General features: G+C 33.7%; 1 protein-coding gene across 3 annotated transcripts; it reads left to right on the top strand.

Annotated features, from left to right (window-relative positions):
- The first annotated feature begins 6,238 nt into the window (after nucleotides 1-6,238).
- On the top strand, nucleotides 6,239-12,698 carry LOC111805812 (UBP1-associated protein 2B-like). 3 transcript variants are annotated; one of them, XM_023691049.1, is made up of 2 exons: nucleotides 6,239-7,535; nucleotides 11,946-12,698. In XM_023691049.1, exons 1-2 carry the CDS (start codon nucleotides 6,322-6,324, stop codon nucleotides 11,965-11,967), a joined length of 1,236 nt encoding a protein of 411 aa, XP_023546817.1. In that variant the 5' UTR covers nucleotides 6,239-6,321; the 3' UTR covers nucleotides 11,968-12,698. The 3 variants fall into 3 exon arrangements, with proteins under 3 accessions (XP_023546817.1, XP_023546832.1, XP_023546825.1); XM_023691064.1 differs by lacking the exon at nucleotides 11,946-12,698 and adding an exon at nucleotides 11,066-11,393; XM_023691057.1 differs by lacking the exon at nucleotides 11,946-12,698 and adding an exon at nucleotides 11,029-11,393.
- Nucleotides 12,699-13,868: the final 1,170 nt, after the last annotated feature.

Below are 13,868 nucleotides of genomic sequence, written 5' to 3'. Positions count from 1 at the left end.
TAAAAGAAAGAGCAGACGACAGACGACGAGCTAGCCCCCACGAACATCTGTGTTCTTCATCGTTGAAGATGTGGAAGTGCTGCTAGCAAAGGCTAGTAGGTTCCCTGAATACTGTGGCAGCCTGCCTTCATGAAAGTGCTCTGAAAGAGAGGTTCTTTAGCAATCAATAGGGTTTCTCTCTATGAAAAGATATGAATGAAAATTCAAAGGCTCAAAACATTGATTCTGAGAGCTTGTGAAGCTCCGGAGACATAATGGGCAAACTAAAGGAAAATGAATGAACTTAGAAGACTTGATATTCACACATAATTAATTATCAAAGTAGTTTAATTAATCACTATAGGTACAGATTTTACCAATTTTTCCTTTTTCATATATTATGTTCAATCTTTTTTTTTTCTTCAAGGAAAAATAAATTAATACTCATTCATAATTATTCTTCTCAATCATTAGATTTCCATTTCCATTTTTAATTTATTGTTCTTTTCTTAAGAACAAGGAAAAACAAAATTGATAACTATTTTCCAGCTGAGCTGAATTAGGTTAATAAGCAAAGCTAATTTGTGATAACCTTAAAGTAATCAAACAACTCCACATTTAATAAACGATTAACTTTGCTGTAGCCAATAGATTCTACATAAATCTTAATCCCTTTAATAATAACCCATTAAGGAAAAGCTTAGTTTATTTAACTATATCTTGTTCATTGTAGTAAATAGACCCCACAACCACTAATGTGCACACCTTACATATTTTATATACTTCAAAGAATATGGATCAATAATTCTTTGGTAAAAACATCCATCAACGTAACTTCGGTACAAAGGAATGCACTTCATAATTCAACATTAGAGTTGTACCCGAAAGGAAAAAAGTATGTATATAATTGTAGTGGTTAACACACGCGCTCTCAAGCTTATATCAAGTTACTTCAATGACATTTTCACCATCTATTTATATGAGAGTTGATTACGGACCTTCTTCTCTTTCAAACAGGATTAGAAAGAAAGTTAAATTTGAGATTTTCTGAGAATTTATTGTGTTAGCGTGGGAAGTGAACATCTTCATGAGTTTGGCTTTACTTCGACCGAGGTGGGCTTTCAAATATATAGTCGGTACTCAAACTTACCTAAACTATCATTTTTAACTAATTATTCATCTTTTTCTTTGATAATTAGCTAGTTTGAAAATTATCCATGCACATTTACAAAATTTCATACCTTTAACTATTTTTCAAATCGATGTATTAAAATTCAGGCATTTATCGGGTTGGATCGAAAGGACCCGATCCAATCGTTGTAGCCAATGTTGTAAGCGTAGTGTGATTGAGATGTGTTATTTAAGAGTTGGGCGGTGGAGGGACCTCACAACACAAAGAAGGAGAGCCACAAAGGTAGCTTTTTTTGGTTTGGTGGGTGGCTTCAATTCATATGATAATTAATAATAATGAAATATACATTATTCTAACATAGCTTCACATGCAAGAACAAGCCCATTGGTTTTGGTGGGTTTTGAATATAAATTAATAGTGAAACCAAAAGGAAAAGAGAAAGGAAGGAAATGGGTAATGAAACTCTGTCAACCACAAACGTTTTTGAGACAACTTGTAGGGTTATTATGCAGCAATGTGTCAATTACAAACCCTTTTTCTTCGTTTTTGTTTATGAACATTATTTAATCAACTGCCGAAAGTGAATGGTGATTTGTATTTGGCTTACCATTTTGTTCATATGGAAGAACATGGTGGGTCTTCATGTTTCACTTCTTTCTCCTTACAATAAGACATGTTTTTGAGTTCAATCGACACCATGTTTCAATTATTTTCATTCAATCTATATTTCACAATGTGCACCATCATTTTCGATGGTTCAATCATAGGAGCTTCATCATTGAGCGTGGCTTTACTTGAAGTAATTTTATGTTGGGTTCTCTCTTGGAAATTTTCATGAGATGAATGTGAGCGAAAATTAATATACCAGAATGACCATATCGTGAGAGAGACAGGAAGATGTCGCGACTATCAAGTACGGAATTCAAATTTAATTCTTAATTCGACTTCTGGGTATGATCGGTTGAAACTTTTAACAACTATATTTCAAACAAATTACTGTAAAATGTAAAATAAAATTGGAATTGAGGGATAAAAGTATGAAAATAGACATAAAGTAGATCCAAATTGGATTAATTTGACTTTTCATACAAAAATTATAAATTGTTTTTAGTGGGTGGCACTATGGCTACTACTCCCACTTTTTAAGTCAACTTACAAAATGAATGTTCCAAACAAAGAACTTGCATTATTATTATGGAAGACATCATTAAAACTTGAGACATTTCATATGGTTGCCTTCTATATGCATCTAAACTGGTCTAAAAATCTCAATCGGTTAGCTCCTTCGAGATAGAATGATAAATTTCTTTTCAAAAAAATATAATCAAATCCGTCATATTTCAATCTCTCTTCAACCATTCTAAATGAAATCCATCGTATGATTCTGAATCTTTTCTTTTTACAGCGAGAAACGACGAATTTAAATAAAAGTTATCAATATCTTTACAGAGCGGACTATATATTTGTTGGAGTGGAAGATTAGTTCATAAAAACTCTCCTAACCAACTTTTACGTTTACATTTGCATGGATAATTTTAGGATGAGGAAAAATAAAGTGACATGACGTTGCTATGTTATTTATTATACATACAAAGCATCAAACACAACATTCCTTTAATTATGGCATCGAACATTGGAAAGTACAAACTATACCATGAAAGAGAAGACACCAAAAGACACGCTATTCCTATTCTCTTTTGGTTTTTGGACACACATTTTAAAACACATGTACACAAACACCAAGAAAAAAAAAAAAAAAAACAAGCTTTTCAATTTTATACACACTTCATGTCCTGTTTTTGTAGCTTTCGGCAGCAGCTGCCGGAGCAATGCTTCCCGGGTGAACTTTGTTCTTCCTTGCAAGCAAAGAACCGCCACCGGAGCTGGCGGCAGTGACGGCCTCGCCCCGGGATATTCGATCCGCTTCCATCCTCTCGAGCTTCTCCTTCTGTTGCTTCTGTAGAAGGTGAATCTTGGCGTAGGAAGCTCCGATGGATGACATGGTTTTGGAAATGGAAGAAGAAGAAGAAGAAGGTTGTTTTGGGTTTGGTTTTGGTGTGTTTAGAAGCTTTGAACTTGGTTGTATTTATAGAGCATGCATGCTTTGGTTAGGGTCGCTCTAAATAAATAAAACCCCATGCTTCAAACCCAATATGGCTTCTTTCATTTTCTTAATCAATTCAACTGTCTTTGTCACAAAAGAAGAAATGACTTTTTTAAATCTCCATTTCTTTATTTCTCTAAATAAAAAATTTCTAACCCTCGACCGAACCCTGCCACTAAAAGACTATGAGCGGTCCAAAAAGTAAAGAAGGTAGGGTAGTTGGTCATATCCGAGTATGAATCGTACATGAACGGTAGTTAGAGTCAGTGGCTCTCTTAGGATTCCCTCTTCTAAGATCCCCAAGAAAGAGGATCAAGTTAGTTGTAGCCGCTTTGTACGTCTTGAAATACTTTACCTCTACTGATGGGAATTGGCACCAACTAAAATAGTTGGGCATCACTTATCATAGCTTCTCGTGATATTAAATAGGTAATTGTTATCGTACATTCATGTACAACGGCACATATCTAACTNAAAAAAAAAAAAAAAAAAAATCATTTATTACATCGTACACAAACCTACCAAATTTAGTTATAAGATGATGGATAAGAAGAACTACTCATCCTAAAAGAAAAATTGTAATAAGTCTAAGTACAGGCGTTGGTAGATATTGTTCGTTTTGGCCTTTTTCGTATTGCTATTAGCCTCATAATTTCAAAATTTGTATGTTAAGGAGAGATTTCTCTACGTTTATAAGGAATGTTTTGTTCCTCTCTTTAATTAACGTCATGTGTGGTTACATAAAAACCTAACTTTTAAAAAAGAGTTAGAGATGGTTTTTTGGAAAAGGAGGAATGAGAAGGAACAGTGGTGCGTAGGAGGAGAAAGGCATTTTTGAGGTCACCAAATTGAAGTGGAAGGAGCACACACAGACTCAGAAAATAACATGAATAACTAATGGCTTAGTCTTTTTCTGAGTGGCAGTACAATGGCATAACTATTAAATAGTAACTCACAACTGATGCCACCTCAGATGCAGTTTATTCAAATGGAAGCTGCCTATCTGGACATTCTAATCTAATCACTGCTTAAAATTTTCTAATTAACACACACACACACCCCATAATAAAGGGTCTTATCTCCTTAATTATCAGCCACGCTGTTGTTGGTATCCAAGTTGGATTGCTCACCTTTATAACCCAACTCAGTATTACTAAATGATATTCAATAATATGGTGGTGTCGCAGTCCTCTTATCATTTTTTAAAACTTTTATTTCGCTTTCTGTTTATTTTAGTCCTTACCGTTTAAATCAAATTAATCTCGTAAAATTGTCTTTTCTATTACATAAGAAAATGAGCTAACATCNAAAAAAAAAAAAAAAAAAAATCATTTATTACATCGTACACAAACCTACCAAATTTAGTTATAAGATGATGGATAAGAAGAACTACTCATCCTAAAAGAAAAATTGTAATAAGTCTAAGTACAGGCGTTGGTAGATATTGTTCGTTTTGGCCTTTTTCGTATTGCTATTAGCCTCATAATTTCAAAATTTGTATGTTAAGGAGAGATTTCTCTACGTTTATAAGGAATGTTTTGTTCCTCTCTTTAATTAACGTCATGTGTGGTTACATAAAAACCTAACTTTTAAAAAAGAGTTAGAGATGGTTTTTTGGAAAAGGAGGAATGAGAAGGAACAGTGGTGCGTAGGAGGAGAAAGGCATTTTTGAGGTCACCAAATTGAAGTGGAAGGAGCACACACAGACTCAGAAAATAACATGAATAACTAATGGCTTAGTCTTTTTCTGAGTGGCAGTACAATGGCATAACTATTAAATAGTAACTCACAACTGATGCCACCTCAGATGCAGTTTATTCAAATGGAAGCTGCCTATCTGGACATTCTAATCTAATCACTGCTTAAAATTTTCTAATTAACACACACACACACCCCATAATAAAGGGTCTTATCTCCTTAATTATCAGCCACGCTGTTGTTGGTATCCAAGTTGGATTGCTCACCTTTATAACCCAACTCAGTATTACTAAATGATATTCAATAATATGGTGGTGTCGCAGTCCTCTTATCATTTTTTAAAACTTTTATTTCGCTTTCTGTTTATTTTAGTCCTTACCGTTTAAATCAAATTAATCTCGTAAAATTGTCTTTTCTATTACATAAGAAAATGAGCTAACATCATTTATTTAATAGATTATATTTAGTCATTGTTTTAAGATATTAGCTAAAAAAAATAAAGTTTTTAGATAGAATAAGACATTCCTTTCAGACTCGTGATCAAATCCAAACTTTTAAATTGGGTAGTGACCAAATTGAAACTAAAACTCAAAAATAAAATCAAAATTAAAAATTTTAAAATTATTAGCTATTAAGAGAGTGTGTTTGGATGATATAAAAGGTTTAATATTTTTTTAAATGGGCCCAAAATTATTTGGGCCCAAAATTAACTAAGCCCAAACTTACACAATTCCCGTGAGACGCTCAAGTAATACAATAATTGTTCCTTTATTTTAAAGCATTTAGTGATGAAGAAGGAAGTAGAGGATTAACAAAATGAAATCTAAATTAAAACTAAATTTTATAAAATCTTGACGTAGACAATTTCTTATTTCTTAAAAAAAAAAAAATTACAAAATTACAAAATTAAAAATTCATTTACATCGTGATATTTTTTTATGGTATTTCTATTGATAATAATATGTTAATATGTCCATCAAAATTTATACTTTTAAAATATTTTTTAAACAAAATATTAATAGTTATTACAGGTAATGATTTTTTTCTTTTTCTCCTAAAAGTTTTTAGGTATTTTTGAAAATATTTTATAGTATTTTTTGTATTTTTATTTAAAAAATTTGAGAATAAAATTATTATGATTATTATTTAACTCATTTAGATAAATATCAATTTCAAGTAAATATTACGTAAACTAAATTTAGAAATTCAAAAGTAATATAATTAATAGTATACTAAAAGAAATCGGATGGTTACTATATTTGTAATAAATATTTATATTTAATCCAAAAAAAAAAACAAATATTTATATTGAAATTCCAATTTTTTTCAGACCGCCTCGACGCAAAATTTTGATTCTTCTTCTCAAAGAGTTGGTTCTGTTCTATTGAAGGGACTCGGTAGTTCTCCAATGGAGGGAACCAGCAAAACCACCAAAAGAAAGCTGGTCAAGAAATCTGACAACAAGGTCGATAAGAAACTCAAGAAGGAGCTTGATGATCCCGTTTCCTCTCAGCCACATGACGATGCCTCCGACTCCGATTTGGACGATCTTCCCAAACTCCTCGAGCCCTTCTCCAAGACACAACTAATCGAGCTCATCTGCACCACTGCTCTCAAAGATGCTAATCTCGAAGCCCAAATTCGAGCTGCTGCCGACCGTGATGTCACGCACCGCAAGATTTTCGTCCATGGCCTCGGTTGGGACACCACCAAAGAAACCCTAACTTCGGTTTTTGAATCATTTGGTGAAATTGAAGACTGCAATGTGGTTTTGGATAAGAATACAGGGAAAGCTAAGGGCTATGGGTTTATTTTGTTCAAATCCCGTCAGGGTGCGACTAAGGCGTTGAAGGAACCTAGGAAGAAGATTAATAACAGGATGGCTTCGTGTCAATTGGCTTCTGTGGGTTCAGTGCCGCCGCCTCAAAGTCAGGAGGTTGGGCCGCGGAAGATTTATGTGGCGAATGTGCACCATAACGTGGATGCTGAGAGGCTTAGGACGTTCTTTGCGAAGTTTGGGGAATTGGAGATGGGTCCGATTGGGTTCGATCCCGAAACAGGGAAATCGAGGGGTTATGCTATTTTTATTTACAGAACAAATGAAGGTGCGAGGAGGGCTCTTGAGGAGCCACACAAAGTATTCGAAGGGAACAAATTGCATTGCCAGAGGGCGGCTGAGGGGAAGAACAAGAATCAGAATTCGACGCAGGCAGTGCAAAGCTTGGCGCAGACTCAGCCGCCGATGATGGCAGCCATGGCTACAGCTTCAAATTTGCCATTGTTTGCTCAACATCCGAGCCTCAATCCTGTGTGCGGTGGATTTGGGAACCCAGCTTTGGGAGGTGGAATGTTAAACCAGGGAGTAGTTCCCATGAGTCAAGTGGGTCTGGTTGGTAGTTCAGTTGGGGCTGGGATAGGCTTGAGTGGTTACAGTGGGGGTTCATATGGCTTAAGCCAATTAAGTGCCGGTGGTTCGTCAATGCTAGGCTCTTACGGGTCCGATTCTTCATCACTGAAGGGGTTGCCGCACATTTATTCGAGCACAATGCTTGGCAAGGCCGTATCGGATCGGGGTCCGGCGGCTTCTGGTGGGTCTCTCGGAGGATACACATCATATTTATGGTATGAGATGTTTCTTATTCTTTTTACTTGCCGCACTTTAAGCCTTCCATTTATATGTTTCAACTATCCATTCGTGCTTAGCATTAATTATAGTGACAGGTAGAATGTATTAATAATTAATGGGTGCTATTAGTACTGGCATCAACAGCAGCCTGTGTGTATAATTATTATTTAGGTAATTGGTCCGTATAATCCCTAAGGCTACCACTAGTTTGTAATTTTAAGCGTTTCTAATTATTGTATACCTCTTAGTAATAAGGTGGTTAAAGATGCCCTTCTCGAAAGGTAGTCAGGAACACTGGCCAAGACAACTCTATTTAATACTCCCAACGTCTTGTCTATCTATATTTAGGATGCATTGTAGAGTCGTGAGAGTGAAGTGGGCGAAAAAGAATTATAGACTTCTTTGGAAAGATTGAGGTAAGAAAGGAGGGTTATAAATTGCATCTAGTGAACTAGAGGAGAATGGCCTTGTCTCTGTGGTATGCAAGAGGTTTTAGGAGAGGTAATATCTACAGTGTGTAGGTTGATGCGACTCCAATTAGAGTTAAAATTTATGCCCAACGGGCCTATCAATTTGAGAAAAACGAGGTCGAAATCGACTTGTTGTAAAACCAAACTGCCTGCTTGACCAAAAAACCACNTTTCAAGTAAATATTACGTAAACTAAATTTAGAAATTCAAAAGTAATATAATTAATAGTATACTAAAAGAAATCGGATGGTTACTANAATTCTAATACCAAACTAATTTTTCTGGTTATGAAATTGTACCCGCCAATCAATTTACTTGCTTTGGTTGGCTCTTTTAGTTTCATTTTGGCCGCATAGTTACCGTAAAAAAAGGGTATAGAACAGTATTTATGTGTTTTATATACTTTTAGGCTTTTCTTGTTGGCATGCAACAAAGGAGCAGATATTCGCTTAAAAGCTGATTTCATGGCAGTTGAGGTGAGGTCTAAGTAAATTCACNAGCATTAATTATAGTGACAGGTAGAATGTATTAATAATTAATGGGTGCTATTAGTACTGGCATCAACAGCAGCCTGTGTGTATAATTATTATTTAGGTAATTGGTCCGTATAATCCCTAAGGCTACCACTAGTTTGTAATTTTAAGCGTTTCTAATTATTGTATACCTCTTAGTAATAAGGTGGTTAAAGATGCCCTTCTCGAAAGGTAGTCAGGAACACTGGCCAAGACAACTCTATTTAATACTCCCAACGTCTTGTCTATCTATATTTAGGATGCATTGTAGAGTCGTGAGAGTGAAGTGGGCGAAAAAGAATTATAGACTTCTTTGGAAAGATTGAGGTAAGAAAGGAGGGTTATAAATTGCATCTAGTGAACTAGAGGAGAATGGCCTTGTCTCTGTGGTATGCAAGAGGTTTTAGGAGAGGTAATATCTACAGTGTGTAGGTTGATGCGACTCCAATTAGAGTTAAAATTTATGCCCAACGGGCCTATCAATTTGAGAAAAACGAGGTCGAAATCGACTTGTTGTAAAACCAAACTGCCTGCTTGACCAAAAAACCACCCCAATGGACTACCAAGCGTACAAGAATCTAATCAAATTTGACCAAATCAACCCAAATTCTAATACCAAACTAATTTTTCTGGTTATGAAATTGTACCCGCCAATCAATTTACTTGCTTTGGTTGGCTCTTTTAGTTTCATTTTGGCCGCATAGTTACCGTAAAAAAAGGGTATAGAACAGTATTTATGTGTTTTATATACTTTTAGGCTTTTCTTGTTGGCATGCAACAAAGGAGCAGATATTCGCTTAAAAGCTGATTTCATGGCAGTTGAGGTGAGGTCTAAGTAAATTCACAATGAAGCTTGCTGACATCTTTAATAGGTATAAAAGCAATACTATTTAGAGCTACTTTAAAAATTTGCATGGAGCTCATCAGGCATCTATTTGTGTCGAGGGTCTTAGACTGGATGCTTACATAGCCAACATAGGGATCTGGCTCACAATTCAACCAAAGCAATTAAGATTAACAAGTCCTGGAGTTTTCTTATTCATGATAGTTCAACTAATTCGTGATAGAGCCCTCTATAGTTACTATATTAATAGGGTGAAGGCTTTTTAAATCCTTAAAGATGTCAAGAGTGTTTCGATAAAGGTATCCTAGCTAGTGAATTACCTTTTTCCTGGGATATGTGCCAAAACATCTTGGGATAGTTGTTTCTTTTGGTTGTATCTTGGGTGTTGATGTTTGAATTAGAGATCACTGACAGATTATCTGTTCCTATACTCTTCCTATCTTGGGGGAGAGGAACGGATATTTCAAGATAGGAAGAGTATAGGGAGGAGGTTCAAAGGGGGTTCACATTATTGACTCTCCCTTGTATTTCTTCTAATAAGTTCTTCAGTGATTTTCCTACTTTTTTGTTTAATGTATTTCTATTATCAGCAGTCGGAGCTCTTTTTTCCAAGTGTGGTTATGACGGTCCCTTTTTTGATTGGCTTGACCTTGTTCGTCCTCTCCTTCTTTCTCTTCTTTTTTAATTATTAATTTTGGGTTTGTATGGCCCCTACATGTTGTTCCTGCAATTTTCTTAATGAAGTCTCTTGTGTGTTTCGGTCTGTATGGCCCCTACTTACGTACATATAAACCACTTATGTGTTGGTTGCATTACTTCTCAAAGTGATTCTACAAATGCAGATTACCATATATTATTTTAAAATGACTTTTTGGAGAACTAACTTCCAAATGTTTCTTAAAAAAAGTACTTATAAACCAATTTGATTTTTTTAGAATGATTTTTATTGATCACCAAATAGTGCAAATGTTAGGAAAAACACTTCTAGCCATCTAATCACTAAGATATCAAACTCACACCAACTATCTCCAACTTTTAATGATAGCTCTACTCTAACTTCACCCCGCCCAAACCTAAATTAAGAAAGAAAGTTCTTCCGTGGGCCACAATTGTTTTTAGCTTTCTGTTCTAATTTGATTTATATCTTGTTTTCATTTATTTTCCTTCAGATTTTTCCTGGTCTTCCGATGATTTGAAAAGTGATATTTTATTGTAAAATTTCATTCTTTTTGACTTCTTCATCAAAAGTTTATTATTATTATTATTAATAATATTATTGTATTTCCTTGTGATCACGAATTCTTAAATCGATCCCATTAGATGTTGCTTTTCTTTTAATTTCGAGCCTACTTGGTTTGGTCTTCATCTTTTATAAGTATTACTTTCGGATTACTTTAATCACACTTAATTAAAATGGTTTTTATGCTCCCCTTTGATGATCTTTTCCTTTTCTTCTTTTTTTCCCCCTTTGCTATGCTTCTTCTGATTGTATTTATTTTGGAAACTGCTGATTTTGTTGTATTTCAGTTATTAGTAATATTGTGGATGTATTTTTGGTTTCTAATATTTTCTTCTCTTTTTTTTCTTTTTCGGATTTCTTGGTTTCATTTTTCTTATTTAAATCTTCAACTTCATTGTTTTGATGGGAGTCTTCATTTGACAGGCCAGATTATTAGTTTGCATTGTCTTATTTCTCTTAGATGCTTGGGAATCCATATTTGCGTTTGAGGTGCTGCCGAACTTGTGGATGAATGAACCTGTACTTTTGGGAAAGTTTATGTTAAGAGCTTCATTTGGGCTGATATGGATTTGATACCTTTTTCCTACAACTCCTTTTGTTTCCTTTTTTTGTTTTCCCTTCTTTCTCCTTTTATTCTGTCCTCCCCTCTCTTAATTTCTTTTATGTAGTAAGAACCTGCTGACGGGCACTAGTCATCCTATGTTTTATAATTCTACTCTGTTGATATCACTTTTAATCTTTTAAAAGTTTTTTATATTTATTGTTGAGTATTACTTTTTCTGGTGTAATTTCTTTTTCCTCCAGTACCTTCGTCTCTTAATCTTGGGCTTCTTAGTTATTATCTTTCCTGACTAATAATAATAAATAGAGGTTACCCTCGTGTGCTCTTGAATGTGTTAATTAAGTTCCTTTTAAAGTATGAGTTCAATCTTTAGGACTAATTAATCTTGTTAGACAATCCCTTTCTTAAAAGATTCAGAAGGGGTGATGAGATAAGAAGTTCATTATCTGGCTAAGTTTAAAACTGTTCTTCGGTCCTACTGTTCTGTTAATTTTCTAGACTGTGAATATAATATTATGTTCTTGTGATGCTGGTTCAGGATTAGTAGTGGAGGATCTTTCCTTTGCTTTGGTAGCAGTGTTCACTGCTTCTTTGCCTTCATCCTCATTCTCACTCACTCTCATCATTTTTGCCTCTACTTCCATTCTCATGTTCTTCCCTGTTCATCGCCTTCATTGTTGTCATTGCCTGTTCATATTTTCCATGTTCTTGTTTCCCTAGTTTTCATCGAATTGGTGCTTACAATTGAACTGTGAATTGGGTTGTTTGATTGTCAAAGTTTTTCAGTTGGTAACAAGTGATACTGAAACGGGATTTGAGAAGGTTGTACAGAAGAAAGCAAGCTGGTGTTGATGATGGACGGAGCAGAATGAGGTAATATGGGATAAGATTAGATCGGCATCATTCTAATTGAAGATGCTTAAGGTATGGACACACTTTTTTGTTCATTCAAATTAAAGCTTCGTTTGATGCCATCACTCCAAATCACATCATCCTTCTTCTTTTTCTTTTTCAGTTGATTTTACTGGAAATGATACATTCAGAATAAATCACGCATACCATTTTGGAAAAGAAAAATAAGCTATTGCTTGATTTTGTAAAATGTTCAAAATTATTTTTATAATGTAAAGATATAAATAGGAGCTAAAAAAATAGGCAAATTTGAGCCTACTAAATTCCATGTTTTGAATTTGCATTAAACTTCCCATTGATTAATTTTCTTGATTTACTTCTTAAATAATAATAATAATTATTATTATTATTCTTCGTGACTTGCTTTATGATTCTGGCTTTGTTGTGAGGCAAAATGGCCGTTTGGGCCTCAGGCAAGCACTACGCTACCAAGGAAGTGTACGGTGGCTAAGGACCAAGGAGGGTGGCTGAAAGTGAATCATATGGAACCACATGTCTGATGGCATCTTCTTCTTACCAATCTTGTTACTTATTTTTGTTTCTATTAAATTTTATTTTAATTTCATTTATTAACAAGTATAATATGAATTCTATGCCTTAAATTACAGGGTTTTGAATTTATTTAGCAAATCATGTTAATAAATATCTCTAAACAGATAGAATTTAGTAAAATCATGTAAACTTTTATTTATAAATAAAAAGAATTAATTATACAAAAACTAAATTATGTAAGAAAAAAAAAAAAAGAAATTCTTTTTCTTTTTCAGTTGATTTTACTGGAAATGATACATTCAGAATAAATCACGCATACCATTTTGGAAAAGAAAAATAAGCTATTGCTTGATTTTGTAAAATGTTCAAAATTATTTTTATAATGTAAAGATATAAATAGGAGCTAAAAAAATAGGCAAATTTGAGCCTACTAAATTCCATGTTTTGAATTTGCATTAAACTTCCCATTGATTAATTTTCTTGATTTACTTCTTAAATAATAATAATAATAATTATTATTATTCTTCGTGACTTGCCTTATGATTCTGGCTTTGTTGTGAGGCAAAATGGCCGTTTGGGCCTCAGGCAAGCACTACGCTACCAAGGAAGTGTACGGTGGCTAAGGACCAAGGAGGGTGGCTGAAAGTGAATCATATGGAACCACATGTCTGATGGCATCTTCTTCTTACAAATCTTGTTACTTATTTTTGTTTCTATTAAATTTTATTTTAATTTCATTTATTAACAAGTATAATATGAATTCTATGCCTTAAATTTCAGGGTTTTGAATTTATTTAGCAAATCATCTTAATAAATATCTCTAAACAGATAGAATTTAGTAAAATCATGTAAACTTTTGTTTATAAATAATAGGAAAAAAAACTAAATTATGTAAGAAAAAAAAAAGAAGAATAAGAAATGAGGAAGAATAAAATATGAAAAATANAAAAAAAAAAAAAAAAAAAAAAAAAAAAAAAAAAAACATAACACCATTCGATCCAATTTGGTTCATTTTTAACCTAATTTAAATATGTTTTTTTGACTTTCTATTATTAATATCATTACTTAAATAGCATAATTTTTTTAATTAACTTTAAATCCTTATAGTATTTTCCCCCATTTAAGTTTTTTTTCCCCTTCTTTTAGATGCAAATTATGTAAATTACAAAATGTGTGAAAATATTCTAAAAGACCAAAAATTATTGAAATGACATTTATGGCCAAAATTTGTCCAATAGCAAGGGCTTTTTTTTCTTTTCTTTTTCCCATTAAAAACTGGAATTTTTGCGTTCTCCGC

The sequence above is a fragment of the Cucurbita pepo genome, chromosome LG01 (genome assembly GCF_002806865.2).
Source record: "Cucurbita pepo subsp. pepo cultivar mu-cu-16 chromosome LG01, ASM280686v2, whole genome shotgun sequence".
Classification (NCBI taxonomy): Eukaryota; Viridiplantae; Streptophyta; class Magnoliopsida; order Cucurbitales; family Cucurbitaceae; genus Cucurbita; species Cucurbita pepo.
This window is presented reverse-complemented; position numbering and strand designations above follow the sequence as displayed.

Excerpts from the sequence above, each read along its gene's own strand:
- LOC111805812 (XM_023691049.1), top strand. The coding sequence starts at position 6,322 with ATGGAGGGAACCAGCAAAACCACCAAAAGAAAGCTGGTCAAGAAATCT. Across the intron at positions 7,536-11,945 it reads GGATACACATCATATTTATG|TTTTTCAGTTGGTAACAAGT; the intron begins GTATGAGATGTT and ends TGATTGTCAAAG.